Here is an 18,031-nt window from a genome sequence, read left to right on the forward strand (position 1 = left end):
AAAAACTTTTTAAAGTCTCTAAAAACAAAAAATAAAAGATCATCACATTTTAGAAAACATGACATGACCCTTTTAAAACTAGCTGGAAATTGCTACAATTCCCTATTAAAACTGGGCTAATCGTTATAATCTATGCCAACTGGTAACTACATAATATACATTCTTCAATTATTTATGACAGAGGTCTGATATAGGAAGAAGGTATTTGGCTGGAGCTCCTCAATGCTAAAGACCCATCCCTCCATTTCCCAGACTATCTCAATTCAACAACAGTCTTGATCTCTCCACACTAAGGAAGAGAATAGTTTTATCTTCATATAGAATCCAACACTATTAATCCAATTCCTATTAATCACATGAAAATGGGAGATAAGAATAAACATAATTTTGAGGCATCTTCAAAAGTCTCTAATTCCAAGATCTCTCATTTCACTTTGATCCATGGTGATGACTGTCTCAAACATCTCTAAGTCTCCAGAAGACTTTCTTTAAACTCTTGAACTCTGTTTCCCACACCTGTTCTTTTCTGGGTATTGTGTAATGACAGTCAAATGAATCTGACTACATTATCACAAGCTATTAGCAATTTCAGCATTACAGCCTTCAGTTTTCTTAAGAGTGTTTATGCCTACATTAACAATATTTAAATGCTGTATACCCAATTTATTTAAAAGAAAAACCGCTTGCATTATAGGCAATAACTTGCAAGATTAACTCCAGGTTGATATATTTATTAATGTTATAATTAAGCAACCAAGTCTTATGTTTGGATGTTTTCACTTTGAAAGCCAATTAAAACCTCCATTAATGTTTAAACCAGTGGATTCAACTCCTGCTGGATATGAGAATCATCTGGAAATCTAAAACATATGGATGTCCAGCCCCTCTCCCCACCATCCAGACCAAATAATCAGAGCCTCAGAGGTCAAGGCCTAAGCACTGGCATTTTTTAAAAGCACCATAGGTGACTGTACTTGGGTAGTCAGAGCAAAAACCCACTGTTTATAAACTAATCTGCATTTATCACTACTTGCAACTGAAAGATCATTTTATTACAAACTATACATACTCAAAACCATATATACTATACCTTATGGGTAACAGATGTTCCAGAGTAATTTTGATAATTTTTACCTCTCTACCTGGCTTTAGAATATAATTTCACTAAATAGGTATAAACAAGTTCTCCAAAAATTTTGCCTCAATCTACCCTAACCAACAACATGGAATGTGTACTGCAATTTTTCTTTTTAAATTTCTCTAAACACTAAGAATAATAGTGAATATATAGCATTTGTTCAATATTTTTATAATAAAAAATTCTATTGCAGATAATTCCATACAGCCTCAACTCTTGCCTCTTTGCCACTGCCCTTCATATACTATATTCCTGAAACACTGAAGTAGTTTTGCCTTTGAACCTGTACATATGCCTTGCCCCTTTCTCATCCCCTACAAAATTATCCATCCTTCAAATATTACCTTAAACAATAACTCCTATGAAGCTTTCCGTTAGCCTCGAAGGTCAACTTAAATGGTCCTTCTGTATATGCTTGTATTGTGCTTAGCAAAAATTCTCATTGAAACAATTACCTTAGTGCTTCCTAATTATTAATTACATTGCCCTGTCCCCACTAAACTGTAAACTATATCCATCTTTGAATGCTTACTCCTAGCATAGTGCTTAGCACATAAGTTACTGAAAGCTATAAATTATGGTGTTTTCAAATGAATGAGTGAACTTGTAGAACAGATTTTATAATTATGGGCCACACTCAGAACTGAACAGTAAGAGACAATGCAAAACAACCATAATGGTTTTAGGTATTCTGAATTTGTGGACTAATTTGTACAAATCATGCTGGCAACACTTTATAACGGAAATAATGGTAACCTCCAATTTGTATGTATTAATCTAGGTCATGTCTAGTCATTATCTCCTTGCTATTTTTCAAATTTTTTTAGGTATCATTGAAGTTAAATTTATCATTCCACTCCTAATACCAACATTTTTTAAACTTTTAATCACTCAGCATTCTGGAAAAAAAAAAAAGATGTAAAACACACCAAGACAAACTGCTTAATCTCACAAAAATGCCAATGTAACTGTATATACCTGGATGGCCATTTTTGGAGAAAATGAAACCATGGGATGAGATTCATCTCACTGAGTATACGTAAGACTGCCAGACTCACGATTAAGAGATAATTTTATGTTTATGAGATAATTTAGACATGAAAGTCAATTAAGGAACAACTTTGTAAAACCCAATTACATTTCAATTTTGTTGCCAGAGATATATATTAATTATAGACCAAATCATAAACATCAGGTAATATAACAATACCTCTTCCAATGTCTTTGCCTTCCAAATCCTTTAATGTAAATGACTTTCCTTTTACAATAAGAACAGCATCGCCTTCCCACTTTTTGTGTTTTTTCTTTGAAGGCTTACACCAAACAACACTGAAATATTTAACTAGGCTATCAGGCTCCTCTTCTTGTCCCTTAGACACTGTTATTTCTTTAGGGGCTAAATGAACTAGAATAAAAAATAAAATAAAAACCACATTATTAAAGATGACTTTAATATTTAAATAGTAAGATCATGCAACAAATAAAAGCACAGGTGAATTAGATTGTATTAAGTATTTTTTCATGCACATGTTAGCATTTTATAAACTGGGAAATTGCAAATGTCACGTGCTAACATTACCATGAGTATGATGAATGTAAATTTCTTATCATCATACAAACTATGTTAAAATAAAATAACATAATAATCACTGGCAAGATTTTAAACTCTACTAATTAAAGATAAAATTTCAGCATCCATGGAAAAAGATCTATAATCACATTCTGAATAAACAACTGATTTAATTAACAGTGACATGACAAAATCAAGGAAAAGTAATATAAGATCACAGAGTTCTCTCAAAGAAAAACCTGTAGTTTTTTCAAATAAGAACAAAGTAAAACAGTAAAGTAGCAATCAGACTAAATTTCATTAATATACTCTTGTCTCCTAGTTAGGGAGCAATCAGGTTGGACCACTGATTCTGAGCATTCAGTAGTATATAATCAGGAAATCAAAAGTTTCTTACGAAAGTCTATACTCCTCTTGAAAACATTTCCAATATCACCTTACAAAAACATATCCAAACAGTCTAACACAGAAAATTCTCCAGCAATGGAGAAACTAATTTATGGTGATAGAAACCAGAAAGTGGTTGCTGCCTCTACAGTTGGGAAATTGACTGGAAAGAGGCAGGAGAGAAGAATTTGTTCTATTGTCATACTGAGTGAAGTAAGTCAGAGAAAGACGAATATCATATGATATCACTTATATGTGGAATCTAAAAAAGGGGTACAAATGAACTTATCTACAAAACAGAAACAGAGTTACAGATGTAGAAAACAAACTTACCGTTACCAGGGGTAAGGCGGGGGTGGAGAGGGGGAGGGATAAATTGGGAGATTGGATCAACACATACACACTACTATATATAAGACAGATAACTAATAAGCACTTACAGTATAGCACAGGGAACTCTATTCAATACTCTGTAATGACCTATATGGGAAAAGAATCTAAAAAAGAGTGGATATATGTATATATATAACTGATTCACTTTGCTGTACACCTGAAACTAACACAACATTGTAAATCAACTATACTCCAATACAAATTAAAAAAAAATAAATACAAGAATTTGTTCTGAGTGACAGGTACATGCGTATACACATTTAACAAAAATCATCACTGATCATTTAAGAGCTATACATTTTATTGCATGTAAATTATAGTTCAACTTAAAAAAGATAAAACATAATAAAATAAGACAAAGAATAACAGCAGAATAGGTTGAAAGGCATGTATATGATATTCTATATAATGATATCTTTTAGTGTTTTGAAGCAAAAACACTAAAAGTTATCTATTAATTCAAAGTACACTTGACACTAGAGACAAAATCTCCCCTTATTTCTGTCTTATTTTCTCTTTTCCCCTTGGCAGTTACAGTTAAAACATGAGCACTTCCTTGAGGAATACAGACCACCCTCATACTGAGCCCTAGCTCTTACTTCTCACCTAACTTGTACACTATATTTTCAATGGCTAGATAAAAGTTATTCCAGCTGAAGAGAGGAAAATCTCATTCCCCCATCACTGAAGAGCTATTCACTATGTCTTTTACCAAATACACACTTGACCCGTGGAAGCTATCAAAACAATATAATTTACAAAACAAAAACCAAATGATTACTTTATCTTTTAAAATACACCACCTACTTAATGGGACTTCCCTGGTGGCACAGTGGTTAAGAATCCACCTCCCAATGCAGGGGACACCGGTTTGATCTCTGGTCCAGGAAGATCTCACATGCCACGGAGCAACTAAGCCAGTGTGCCACAACTACAGAGCCTGCACTCTAGAGCCCGTGAGCCACAACTACTGAGCCCACGTGCCACAACTACTGAAGCTCATGCACTTAGAGCCAATGCTCCGCAACGAGAGAAGCCACCGCAACGAGAAGCCCGCGCGCTGCAACAAAGAGTAGTCCCCACTCGCCACAACTAGAGAAAGCCTGTGTGCGGCAAAGATCCAATGCAGCCAAAAATAAATAAATAAATGAATTTACAAGATACACTTCACATCCACTAGGATGATAAGTATCAAACAGATAATAAAAAGTGTGGTGCAGACGTGGAGAAATTGGAATCCTCACACACTGCTGGTGGAATGTAAGATAATACAGCCACTTTAGAAAACAGATCTGCAGTTCTTCAAAAGATTAGAGTTACCATATGACCCAGCAATTCCACTCCTAGGTATATGCTCAAGAGAGAGAAAAACACATTCACACAAAAAACTTGTACATGAATGTTTATACCAGGATTATTCATAATGGCCCAAAGGTAGAAACATCCCAAATATCCATTCAACTGACAAATGAATAAACAAATTGTGGTACATCACTACAAAGTAATATTATTCAGCCATTAAAAGGATTAAAATACCGATACATGCTACAACATGTATAAACCTTGAAAACATTATGCTAAGTGAGAGAAGCCAGTCACCAAAGGACTACACATTACATGATTCCATTTATATGAAATGTCCAGAACAGGTAAATCTATACAGACAGAAAGTAGTTTAGTGGTTACTTAGGGCTGGGAGGTGAGGGTGAGTTGTGGGTGGGGGGGGGCACATGGTGGGGGTGGGTTGAAAGCTAAAGAGTACAGGATTTCTTTTTTTTTTTAATAAATTTATTTGTTTGTTTTTTTATGGCTGTGTTGGGTCTTGTTGTGTGCAGGCTTTTTCTAGTTGCGGTGAGCGGGGGCTACTCTTTGTTATGGTGCACAGGCTTCTCATTGCAGTGGCTTCTCTTGTTACGGAGCACAGGCTCTAGGCGCAAGGTCTTCAGTAGTTGTGGCTCGTGGGCTCAGCAGTTGTGGCTCATAGGCTCTAGAGCGCAGGCTCAGTAGTTGTGGTGCATGGACTTAGCTGCTCCGCAGCATGTGGGATCTTCCTGGACCAGGGCTCGAACCCGTGTCCCCTGCATTGGCAGGTGGATTCTTTTTTTGTTTGTTTGTTTTGGTTTTGGTTTTTGCGGTACACGGGCCTCTCACTGTTGTGGCCTCTCCCGTTGTGGAGCACAGGCTCCGGACGCGCAGGCTCAGCGGCCATGGCTCATGGGTCCAGCCGCTCCGCGGTATGTGGGATCTTCCCGGACCGGGGCATGAACCCGTGTCCCCTGCATCGGCAGGCGGACTCTCAACCACTGCGCCACCAGGGAAGCCCTGGCAGGTGGATTCTTAACCACTGTGCCACCAGGGAAGTCCCCAGGATTTCTTTTTGAAGTGTTGAAAACATCTTACAATGGTAGTGATAGTTGCACATAACTGTGAATATACTACTAAAAATTATTAATTATATGTTTTATGTGGGTGAATTATATGGTATGTGAATTATAAATCAATAAAGTTGTTTCAAAACATGACATATCACCACACACTAAATTGACTAAAATTTTTTAAACTGACTATATTAAGTGTTAACAAAGATGTAGAGTCAATTATAACTTAAAAAAAAAGAGATGTTGAGCACCTAGAAATATCACACACTACTGGAAGGAATGTAAAGTAGTACAGTCACTTTGGAAAACAGTTTGGCAGACTCCTAGAAAGTTAAACATACACCTCCTATAACCAGTCATTCCACTGGAAGGTATTTACCAAAGAGAAAACATATGACAAAAAAAAAAAACCTTGTACAACTTCAAGCCAGGTAAACCAATCTCCTGAAAGCCTGAAAAACCAGTCACTACTAGAATTCAGTTAATGCATATGTTGATCATTGGTATTCATGGATTTAGAAAGTGAATCTTGACTCTCTCCAAACAATAAATTATCTTCAGAACCATCAAAGCTTTTTTCTGAGAAAACAAATGATTGATATGCAGCTGAGACAGCTGTGTTCAGAATGCTTGGCCCAATGACCTTTTATCAGTCCTTGAAAGGACTCTGGCTGCTATAATCCTGAACAGAACAGTCAAGCAGGCAAAGGACTTAAGTGCAGTGGCCCCAGTTTCCGGCTTTCCTCTCATAATGAAGGTGTTTGAACAAAGGGTAATTTTATATACTTCTTTGGGGGAAAACATGCTTCTAATATACCAGGAATTATGATGTAGAGTTTTTAGCCTCCTCTTTTGATATATTATTGTGAATACATTTCCCATATCATTAAATTAAAAAGTAAAATGGTGTTTAATATCTGCATAATGGTATTACCAATGATATTCCCACCAACGGAGAGGATCCACTTCACTACTATATATCAGCATAATATATTACCTTACGAATTTTTCTCTAACTGTAGTTATTTTTTGTTACAATTATCATACAGTAAAACTGACTTTTTCTCTTGGTGTACAGTTTTACAAATTTTAACACAGGTATAAATTTATTTACCCACTACCACAATCAGGATATAGAAGAGTTCTATCACTCCAAAAGTCTCCCTCAGGCTATTCCTTTTTAGTCAGACCCTAACCCTATTCAGTTACTGATCTGTTTTCTACCAATATAGTTTTGTCTTTTTGAGAATGTCGAATAAATGGAAATCATACAGTATACAACCTTTCAAGCTGGTTTCTCCCACTCAGCATAATGTCTCTGAGATTCATCCCAAGTTGCTGCCTGTATCAAGCTTCTTCCTTATTATTGTACGGAATACTGACAGTTGAGGTGTTTCTAGCTCTTAACTATCACAAATCAAGCTGCTATGAACATCTATGTACAGATTTTTGTGTAAACATTCATCTTTACCAATTTAACAAACAGAAATGGCATTTACTTAACATTATAATTTGAATTTCATTATTAGTGGTTTATATATATATATATATATATATATATATATATATATATATATACACACACACATCTCTTCTTTGCTTGACTCCTCTAATTTCACACTACAAAGGATGCACCTAAAATAAGTTTCATTTCTTTAAACTGCATTTTCAATCTGATCTGAAAACCCTCAACATTCATTCATCCAGCAACTTATAGATTGCCCAAAATGTACTCTAAACCCAAACTCTTATCTTATTACAACATTTCAGTGAAGTCTATGAGTAGAAAACAGGCATTAAAGAGAACCTGAATTATAAGAAATTATGTCAAAATTAAAATATAAAACACTATTAAATTTTAGTATGTAAAAGGCTAACACTTAAAAAGTGTTGACTGTTGCTAGAAGAATCAAGAATCCATTTACATCTTCTTTAATATAAGGAATTCACTATACCTTCTATTGTAATAAAATTTTACATAACTTGTGGAATTTTAAATAAGCCATCATTTAAACACTCCTCTCTATCCCTCCCCCCTAAAAAAAGAAAACTATTATGTTTTGGCAACATGTAGCATTTAACAGATTTAAATGTGCCAGGTTGAAATAAGCCCACTCACTAGAAATTATTAAACATCATTCTGTAACTCAATAAATGATTATGTTTTAGCAACAGGTCCAAAGGTTGATTCTTTTTATTTCTTAATGAGGATTAGTTTCTCATTAAGAGAAACTTAATAAGAGAAACAATGAGGGATAATTAGTGCATTATTTTAGGGGTAATAAAGAGCTCTTAAAAAGATCACTCTTGACTTCCCACTTGCTAAACTCCTTTCCCCACAATAAATCACAGAAAGAGGCCACAGCATGGAAAAATAAAGTTATTCTGTGATGCGTTATGTTCAGGGATAAACTAGAACACATGCATAAAAAGGGAACTTATACTGCCTGAAAAAGCTGCCTGCCCCCATGTTTCCACTTCAAGCACCCAAACACCCACTTAACTCCCTCCGTTTCTTCAAATTCCCAGTCACTCCTCAACTTCTCCAATCTGGCTTCCAGTCTGATCCTCCCCCAAAGCTGCCTGGTTAAAAGCCACTAAGGAGCTCTTTGTCAATAAATCCACAGGTTACTTTTTAGTCCTGACCACAGTTCTCAAAAAGCATTGGACAATGTTGACCACTCTACCTTGAAATATTGAACTCCATTTTTATAGCTTCTAACACACTTCAGATTTTCCTCCTCCTTTCATTGCTGTGTCTTAAACATCTTTGCCAGTTCTTACGTTTTTGTCTAACCTTTGTTTATTGGAGTTCTTCCTGAGTTCTAGGCCCTCCTCCCCTCACTGTGCACCACTTCTCCTTAAAATTAGCTCATCTACTCCCATGGGTTCAATACCTTCCCTGTACTAACTTAAAATTTTTTCTCTAGCCCAGATCATGACTCTAGATCTGTAAGTATACCAGTATATCCAGTTGGATCCACATGAATGTCTCATAAACATCTCCAACTCACCAGGTCCACTTCTCTTCTCTCCAAAAACTGCTCCTCCTTCAGTTTTCCTATTTCTCAGTGAAATTACTACCACCCTTATCCAAGCCAAAAATTGGAAATCATCCACGACATTCTTCATTTTCTCAGTTCCAGAGCCAATCAACCACAAAACCCAGATGATTCTATCCCCTCCATGGTTCTCAAAGCTGTGTACTGTTTGCCTTCTGCATTATCTCTACTCTTTCCAAGTCATCATCTCTGGTCTGGACTACTGTACCATTATTGTTGGGTCTTCCAAACAGTTCTGTTGAAGTCTTCTCTTGCCACCTCTACTCCCTAAAGCCATTTTCCATACTTACTATATCTATTTTTAAATGTAAATCTGATCATGCATTTGTCTTAAAGGTATTGAAGAAAACACTACTTCCAGCCAAAGGGCCTTCTACCTCTCTTCCTCCAACACACTGATCTAAATTAACTTCTACTCAGCTTTCCATAGTTTAAATTTCCCTGACTGCCAAACTATGTCAAGTTGCGTTATTATCTCAGCATTAACTCAGCAATTAATTATGTGACAAATGATTTAATGTAAACCTTCCCCACTAAACTATAAAGTGTTGAGAGGAGGGTCTCTTTTGATCTTGGTCATCACCATATTCCCATAACAACAGGTAGTTTTCAAAACTGCCATTTTGATTCTAGGCACATTTTTCCTTCATGATTATAAAAATATTAAATGAAAGCAGAATTACCTCATTAGAGAAATGCAAATCAAAACTACAGATCAAAACTCACATCAGTCAGAATGGCCAGCATCAAAAAATCTACAAACAATAAATGCTGGAGAGGGTGTGGAGAAAAGGGAACCCTCTTGCACTGTTGGTGGGAATGTAAATTGATACAGCCACTATGGAGAACAGTATGGAGGTTCCTTAAAAAACTAAAAATAGAACTACCATACAATCCAGCAATCCCACTACTGGGAATATATCCTGAGAAAACCATAATTCAAAAAGAGTCATGTATCAGAATATTGATTGCAGCTCTATTTACAACAGCCAGGACATGGAAGCAACCTAAGTGTCCATTGACAGATGAATGGATGAAGAAGATATGGCACATATATATAATGGAATATTACTCAGCCATAAAAAGAAATTGAGTTATTTGTAGTGAGGTGGATGGACCGAGAGTCTGTCATACAGAGTGAAGTAAGTCAGAAAGAGAAAAACAAATACTATATGCTAACACATACATATGGAATCTAAAAAATAAAAGTGGTTCTGATGAACCTAGGGGCAGGACAAGAATAAAGATGCAGACGTAGAAAATGGACTTGAGGACGTGGGGAGGGGGAAGGGTAAGCTGGGACGAAGTGAGAGAGTAGCATTGACACACACACTACCAAATGTAAAACAGCTAGCTAAAAAAAAAAAAAAAAGCTAGCTAGTGGGAAGCAGCTGCATAGCACAGGTAGATCAGCTCGGTGCTTTGTGACCACCTAGAGGGGTGAGACAGTGAGGGTGGGAGGGAGATGCAAGAGGGAAGGGGATATGGGGATATATGTATGCATATAGCTGATTCACTTTGTTATACAGCAGAAAGTAACACAACATTGTAAAGTAATTATACTCCAATAAAGATGGTAAAAAATAAATTTTTTTAATTAATTAATTTTAAAATTAATCTTCATTGAGAAAGTAGCCTGAGAAATTAACTTTGAACCCAGCTGCATTATTGTACATACTGTACATTCAGGATTATTTTCCAAGTAAATGTTATTACAAAGATTTGATTCATCGGTCACTTCTTTATATATCGTATTTTCCTGATTATAGCTTTTGCCAACATGAATTTTCTTTTATAACTATAATTTCTACCAAATACAGTTTTGCTAAATCAGATTTTGCCTAAATATTATGAAGACTGTATTACTCCATTAGTTTTTAGTCAAAAAAAAGTTACCAGTTTTTAGGTAAGTTAGTTGTCATGTGTTAGTTTTGCTGTTTCACGAACCTTGATTTTTCCAGATAAAGTTTTGAGGGTTTTAGCATTAACGAAAAAGATGGGATGCTTTGATCAGTTTTTTAATTCTAAAAAAATCTGTGATGTGCAATTTTGGACAATTTCAATTAGTTTTCTTTTTACACTATTTCTACCAGTAGCAGTCTCTGTACACTAAGTAAAAGACTGACAGGGCTTCCCTGGTGGCGCAGTGGTTGAGAGTCCGCCTTGCCGATGCAGGGGACATGGGTTCGTGCCCTGGTCCGGGAAGATCCCACATGCTGCGGAGCGGCTGGGCCCGTGAGCCATGGCTGCTGAGCCTGCGCATCCGGAGCCTGTGCTCCGCAATGGGAGAGGCCCCAACAGTGAGAGGCCCGCATACCGCAAAAAAAAAAAAAAAAAAAGACTGACAATATCTTTCTGCGTTTTTCAAAGTTGTTCCCATTTTTTACTTGGTTATCTAACAGAAAAGTGCAATTCCTCAGGATTGCTGTTAAAGAGGGGATAAAAAGCGTGTCTTCATCAAAAATGTTTGGGAAAAACATTCCTAGAGTCAAATATCCTGTTATATTCTCAGGAGCTGACTGTTACGCTGTTATGTCCAAACTTTCCCCTGCAAAAGAAAAAAAAAAGCTGACTAGAACAAAAGACAGTAGTTAAATTCTAAGAATCCAGAATTTCTTATAATCACTTTGAAATACCATAAGACTCTCAGAATTAGATATATCCTTTCTTTTGCAGAACAGAAGAAAGATAAAAGCATGAACCCGGAAGCCAAGACTAGTTGAATATGAATCTTGAGTCTGTCCCTTACTAGCTATGTGACCCTGGACAAGTTACTCACCCCTCTGCCAGTTTATGAATTGCCAAATGAATGTAATACTAATACCTACCTCACAGACTTGCTGCAACCATATTTCATCTAATTAGCTAATATATATAAGATACTTAGAACAGTACTTGCCATGCAGTAAGTGCTCTCTAAATGTTAACTATCATCATCATCTTGCACTAGTCCCTTCCCATTTAGCCCCATTTTAAATGTAGGCTATAGGGCAGGGCAGGGAGAGGGTGAATGACTGCAAAAAAGTAGAATGAAGATAACTGGGAATTAAACATATATGGAACATAACTGCCTTCATCTAGACTATTTGTAATGTATAAAATAATGACGAATTTGCTATATCCCAGACTAACCACCACTAACAATTCCACTCTACCTGTAATTTTTGTTTCTGAACTTGGTTTTGATCTATTTCCCCCTTGACCCTGTAATTTACTTCCCAAATAAACACCAAAAATGGTCTTCATAAACAAGAGGCTTGAATTCCTACAGCAAGATTCACAAGGTAAGAGTGCTTAAAACCATGCTTTGATAAAAGAGGAAGGGGGAGACACTGTCATTTTAATATTAATAGTGGACATTATCATCTTTTTTTTTTTTTTTTTTGCGGTACACAGACCTCTCACTGCTGTGGCCTCTCCCGTTGCGGAGCACAGGCTCCAGACAGGCAGGCTCAGCGGCCATGGCTCACGGGCCCAGCCTTTCTGCAGCATGTGGGATCCTCCCGGACCGGGGCACGAACCCGTGTCCCCTGCATCGGCAGGCGGACCCTCAACCACTGTGCCACCCGGGAAGCCCGGACATTATCATCTTAATGAATGAGTCCTAAGCATAGTAACTCTAGGGTTGCATGGTTTAATTATACATTCCATAAACCCAAGCCTTTAATATTCTTTTTTTTTTAACAATTCTAAATACACACACTGTTTTCAACGGAGCAAATAAAATTTAAAATCTCATATATCATCAAATTCAATAAAAAATGTAAATACTCTTGCAGACTGTATTTTTTGAGTTTCAAAATTACCAAAAGCTACCAGAACTTTTAATATGCATTAACATATAACTGCAATATAAATATAAGATTTAAAACATATAGTTTTTATTACACTAAAGAATATACAAACATTAATATACAAATTACTTCAAACTGCTAATCATCCATAGTTTTCTTTAACAAAACAGAATGAAGGTCAACTAAGTACAAGTATCATAACGTACAAAATAAACCTAGAAGTTATTTCTTTGCATTAAAGATCATTTCAGAATGATACTTCATGAGCATGGCAGGGACTATATATACATTTTATCATATTTCTCAGTACTTCATGTCAAAGCATATATGCAATAAGTGCTAAAATAGAAAAAAAATCAGTAAAACTATAATATTCCCAGATATCTAAACTATCTGCCCAGCATTTTAAATTCATTTAAATATCAAAAAAAGTTATTCATCAATTTCAATTCTGACATTCCAATCAATGAACACGCAAAGCTTTATTTAAAAAAATAGTAATCCATACACTATGGAGGGAAGTGTAAAATGGTACAATCACTTTGAGAAAAGGTCTGGCAGTTTCTTAAAAAGTTAAACATATATCTTCCTTAATCCAGCATTAAGTCCATAACACATTTATACAATAATATACATAATAGCCAAAATCCGGAAATAGCCCAGAAGTCCGTCAAAAGATAATGGATAAACAAACTGTGGTATATTTATAAAATGGATACTACTCAGCCACAAAAAACAATGAACTACTGATTAGAGGATGGATGAATATTAAAAACATTAAGACGGGTGAAAAAAACAGAAACAAAGGATCTACACTATATATGATCTCAATTATACTGTGTCATAGAACAAGCAAAACTTATCTGTTTTTTTAGAAATTAGTGTTTTTTTAAAAACAGTGGTTGCCTGAGGTACCAGGGTATTGGTTAGGAAGGGGCAGGAGAGAACTTTCTGGGGTGATAACTTTTAAAATCTTGATGGGGGTTTAAGCTACACAGGTGTAGTCATTTGTCAAAACTCATCAAATGGTGCATTTAAGATTTGTGCATTTCACTGTTTGTAAATCTTACCTAAAAAATCATACACACACAAATAAATATTGAACTTCCAGTTCATAATACTCATGCTGAAGTGTTTATGGGTAAAGTATTCTAATTCTGCAACTTGTTTTAAAATAAGTTTTCTTAAAAAAAAATGTATGGATGGATAGACAGACAAACATGTGATAAAGCAAATACGGCAAAACATTAATTGTAGAATGTAGGTGGTAGGCATATGAATGCTTACTATAAATTTTTTCGTTTCTATACATTTGAAGGATTTCTTAATCTTTGTAACAGAGGTGAATTCACACTCATGAAAGATCTACTAACAAAGTGTAAGTCTAATGATACATCCATTTTAGTTTAAATTGTTTGGGCTAACTTGGGTGGTATTTTTATTTATTTATTTACTTTGCTTTCTACTATTTACAAAGGAAGTGGAAACTAAAAATAAATTATATAAATTCACATTATAGCTGCTACTTTTAATGAAACAACTTTAAGAAGATACATTTAAAAATACAGAACAAATTTCTCAAAATTATATACAAGATCTAGCATGACTGCTAATGTTTAATTAGGTTGCATATTTTAAGAATTTACTCTTTTGTATTTGTTAAGTACTGCAACCATATTTCATCTAATTATTTTTAACTATTTATAATCAAAGTCACCATCAAATATTTAATTGATTTTGAGAATTTGTGAATCTTAACATTTGAAAAAAATAAATATATTATGAAATTTAGACATGGTACATTTGGCATCTATTATATCACCTAAAGAAATGTATTTCAATTATGCCTCATCAAAAAAATTTACCTCTATAGTACTGAATTCTTTGTTTCATGGCACACACAAAGAGTACACAAATCAGTACAATGTATTACCATGTATTTAAAAGAACATGTATTAACAATGCATTTAACCACTATCATCTACAGTATATATTAATTACAATTTACCACACTTAATTATTTAAACATATCTATTTAAAACTTGACATTACTCTAAAAGAAGGCACATGGAAAATAATTCATATTTCAAACATTTTCATGTAAGTAAAGAGGCAAGGGTAGAGTGAATCTTTCAAAAATAGAATAACACCAAGTTGATGTCGCATTATACAAAAAAGGAAAATATTTAATTTGAATATTTTAAGAAATCTGGCATTTGTTAGAAATGAAAGAGCTTCATTAACTTTTTCAGAATGCCACTATAAATCATACCTAGGTTTATAAAATCATAACTTGTAAAAAAACAAACATCCATTTAAGTTCAAATGGATAAGAAAAGACAAGAAGGTGGCAAGAATAACTAGGCACTATCTAAATTTCTAATATGTTGGATGAAATAGTATTTCTACAGAACCAAGTCTACATTTTAAAAATAAAAACACTCTTTCCTATGTTTTTCCAGCATTACATTTCGTAAGTAAACTCATGGCCCCAAACAGCTCTCTATAGTAGGATGTCTGGTGGCTTCAATTGTATTCCATTGGTACTAATAGAATTTGCCCTTATATATTCCCCTTAGTGAAACTTGTCCTCAGCAAAAACTGCTAATGTAAGTTGGTAAGTAGTCAAAAACTCAAAAAAGTCTCAATATAGAAAGAAAAAGAAAAAAGCTTTAGCTCATAATTTCCCTAAGATACTCTGCAAGGTAATAATAAACAGCCTCTAAAAAGAGTTCAGTCATCAAACAAGTCTTCTTTACACAGAAATTCCCATAAACTATACTATGCTAATTATAATTGCATAGGTGGGGAGATGGAGCAATGAAAATGGAGCAGAACCACATTCACTTTAATTTTTGCAGATTAAAATTAAACAAGATTGACTCAGAAAAACTGCTGCAGTAAACTCACTGCAATAAGTGTAATTCTGTTGTTTAAAAATATGTAAAATAAGGTTTTTATTCTACTCAGTCCCTACATGCTAACAAGTCTGTCACATGACATAAGCAACGAAACAACAATCTTGAACACTGCTGGAGAAAAACAGACTGTAGCAGACTATGTTTACACTGTTTTCTGGGCAGCAAAAAAATTTTCAAGGGCAATTTTATATAGTATACATTTTTAGCTTCCACACTTATATTAGAATCTAACCACCAAAAAAGATGTATATTGCACTTTTTTGAACACATAACTTGGCTAAAAACATTTCACAGAATTAATGTTCCACAGAACACACCTGGAAAACTGATTTAGCTGTACAAAGTCAGCATTCAAATTGAACTTTCATTAACAATTCTGAGTAGTACCATGCTAAGATTATAACATGAATTACATTTTGTATGGTAATTTGCTTTCAATCATTTCAAAAAGTTAAAGCTTACTACCTTAAAGATTTATTGGAATAATATTGTAAAAACATTACCTCAAATAAGAATTATAAGATTCATTAGACTGAAAGAAAAGTCAAAGCACAGATTAAAGATGAAATTGTCAAAAGGATATATCATACATTCAAGGCATTTTTATAATAAAATATTTAACTCTAACAGCAGATACAAAACGCCAATGAAATTAAGCGGTCAACAAGCTAAAACGGTACTGTAAGAGTCCGTTTTATTTTTATTCTTTCTATTCCTATAGCCATAGTCTAAATTTCAGATTTAATTTCCCCTCACTACAATACCCACCCTGAAATGCTGCTATTATGACATTAAGTCAGCGCTCTAGTCATATGTCCCTAGTCAAAAGCCTTCCATGGCTTGCCATTATATATTCACATTCGATTCCTTAAAAACAGCATTTAATGTAATCCATAATGTGGCACCAACCAGCTTCCAACTTCCAAATTGATATCCCTCAATTTACCTTCACCCACTCTTCGACAAAAATTTCTGAAAATCTAATATGATTTAGGCACCATGTTAGGTTTCAAAATACTCTATTCCAGTGGTTCTTTGAGTGGTTTTTTCACTTGCATCAGAATCTCTCTAGAGAACTTACTAAAACAGATTGCTGTACTCTACCCCTCAAGTTGCTGATCCGAAAGGAATGGATTTACACATCTCACAAGTTCTCAAGAGATGCTGATGCTGCTGGTCAGGGTCTACTCTTGGTGAACCACTGCTCTACACCACAGGCCATGAGCCGAAAGCCCACTGGCTGAATGAGGCCCATTCACGTTTCGTCTATTTATTATTTTAAATAATTTTAATGATTTGCAAATGTTTTACAAATAAAAATTTCCATAAAAATGCAGATTTCTGGCTCATTTCTGCATGTAAAAATTCTGCTGGAGCTCAAGGGTAGCTACACCAGTTAGTCAAGGTCTATGTCCTTGTCCAGATTATCACAGCCCTAATTGGCCCTATGCTCACTTAAAATCACTTAAACATCACCTGGCTTAGCACTGTATTTGTGCTTATACACTCTGACCCACTTTTTCTCATTCTCTATGCCTTTTTCATGCTGCTCACTCTAGCATAAACATCCTTTCTCCCCAATACGGCTGAAATCCTACCTACCCCATTCTAAAGCTTGGCTTGAATATCCTTCCTCAACACAGTTCCAGCAAAAATAGAAATCCTTAAGTAATAAACATATTAAAGATTTAACATAAATGTCTATGTGTGCTTTAAGAATCAAGGTTTTATTTCCACAAATACTAAAATAGCAATATTTACAAAAACATAAAAGACTATAGATATCATAAATTATAAACATATAATTTTTGCTATTTTTATTCTAAATAAAATTTTAATTTTGTTCATTAAAGTTTTTACTGTGATTTTACTGTGAAAGAAATCTTTTTCATACTAAGACATTGCAAATGAATTGACGTATTAAATCTTGTAGTCAAAATATATAACAGCTCCAATAGAATATCTTATTTTGCTGGACAAAAAAAGGAGGAGGAGGAAGGGGGTAATTGACACAATTCCCCTGATTTCATAACCCACCAATTTTTAAAAGCAATTTTAATGAAATAAATGTTTCTAATTTTTTAACATGTAGGATATTTTTGTGGATTTTTACTTCTGTGGAATGGCAGGGGGAAAAAAATTACAGAGAAACAAAAACTGAGTGCTGGTCATTGCTCTGCCATAAAGAGCTTTGTTACATCAAATAAATCATTGAGTTCTCCCTGGACCTCAGTTTCATTACCTCAAAACTGAGGTGGGAAAAAGTGTTCTCCAAATACCTTCCATCCCTAAAATCCTAGGACTTACTCCGTCAAAGAATGAAAGCATAAAAATCAATGTCATACAGACATGCTTCTATTAGGCTAATATTGCTTCTAAATTAGATTG

General features: G+C 34.8%; 1 protein-coding gene across 1 annotated transcript in view; it reads right to left on the minus strand.

Annotated features, from left to right (window-relative positions):
* RAD54B (RAD54 homolog B) overlaps positions 1-18,031 on the minus strand; it is an 89,649-nt gene that overhangs the window by 33,963 nt on the left and 37,655 nt on the right. The window contains exon 3 of the mRNA XM_065895581.1: positions 2,349-2,543. Coding sequence (XP_065751653.1) covers positions 2,349-2,543 — 195 coding nt within the window. The remainder of the gene's footprint in view (positions 1-2,348; positions 2,544-18,031) is intronic.

The sequence above is a fragment of the Phocoena phocoena genome, chromosome 17 (genome assembly GCF_963924675.1).
Source record: "Phocoena phocoena chromosome 17, mPhoPho1.1, whole genome shotgun sequence".
Lineage (NCBI taxonomy): Eukaryota > Metazoa > Chordata > Mammalia > Artiodactyla > Phocoenidae > Phocoena > Phocoena phocoena.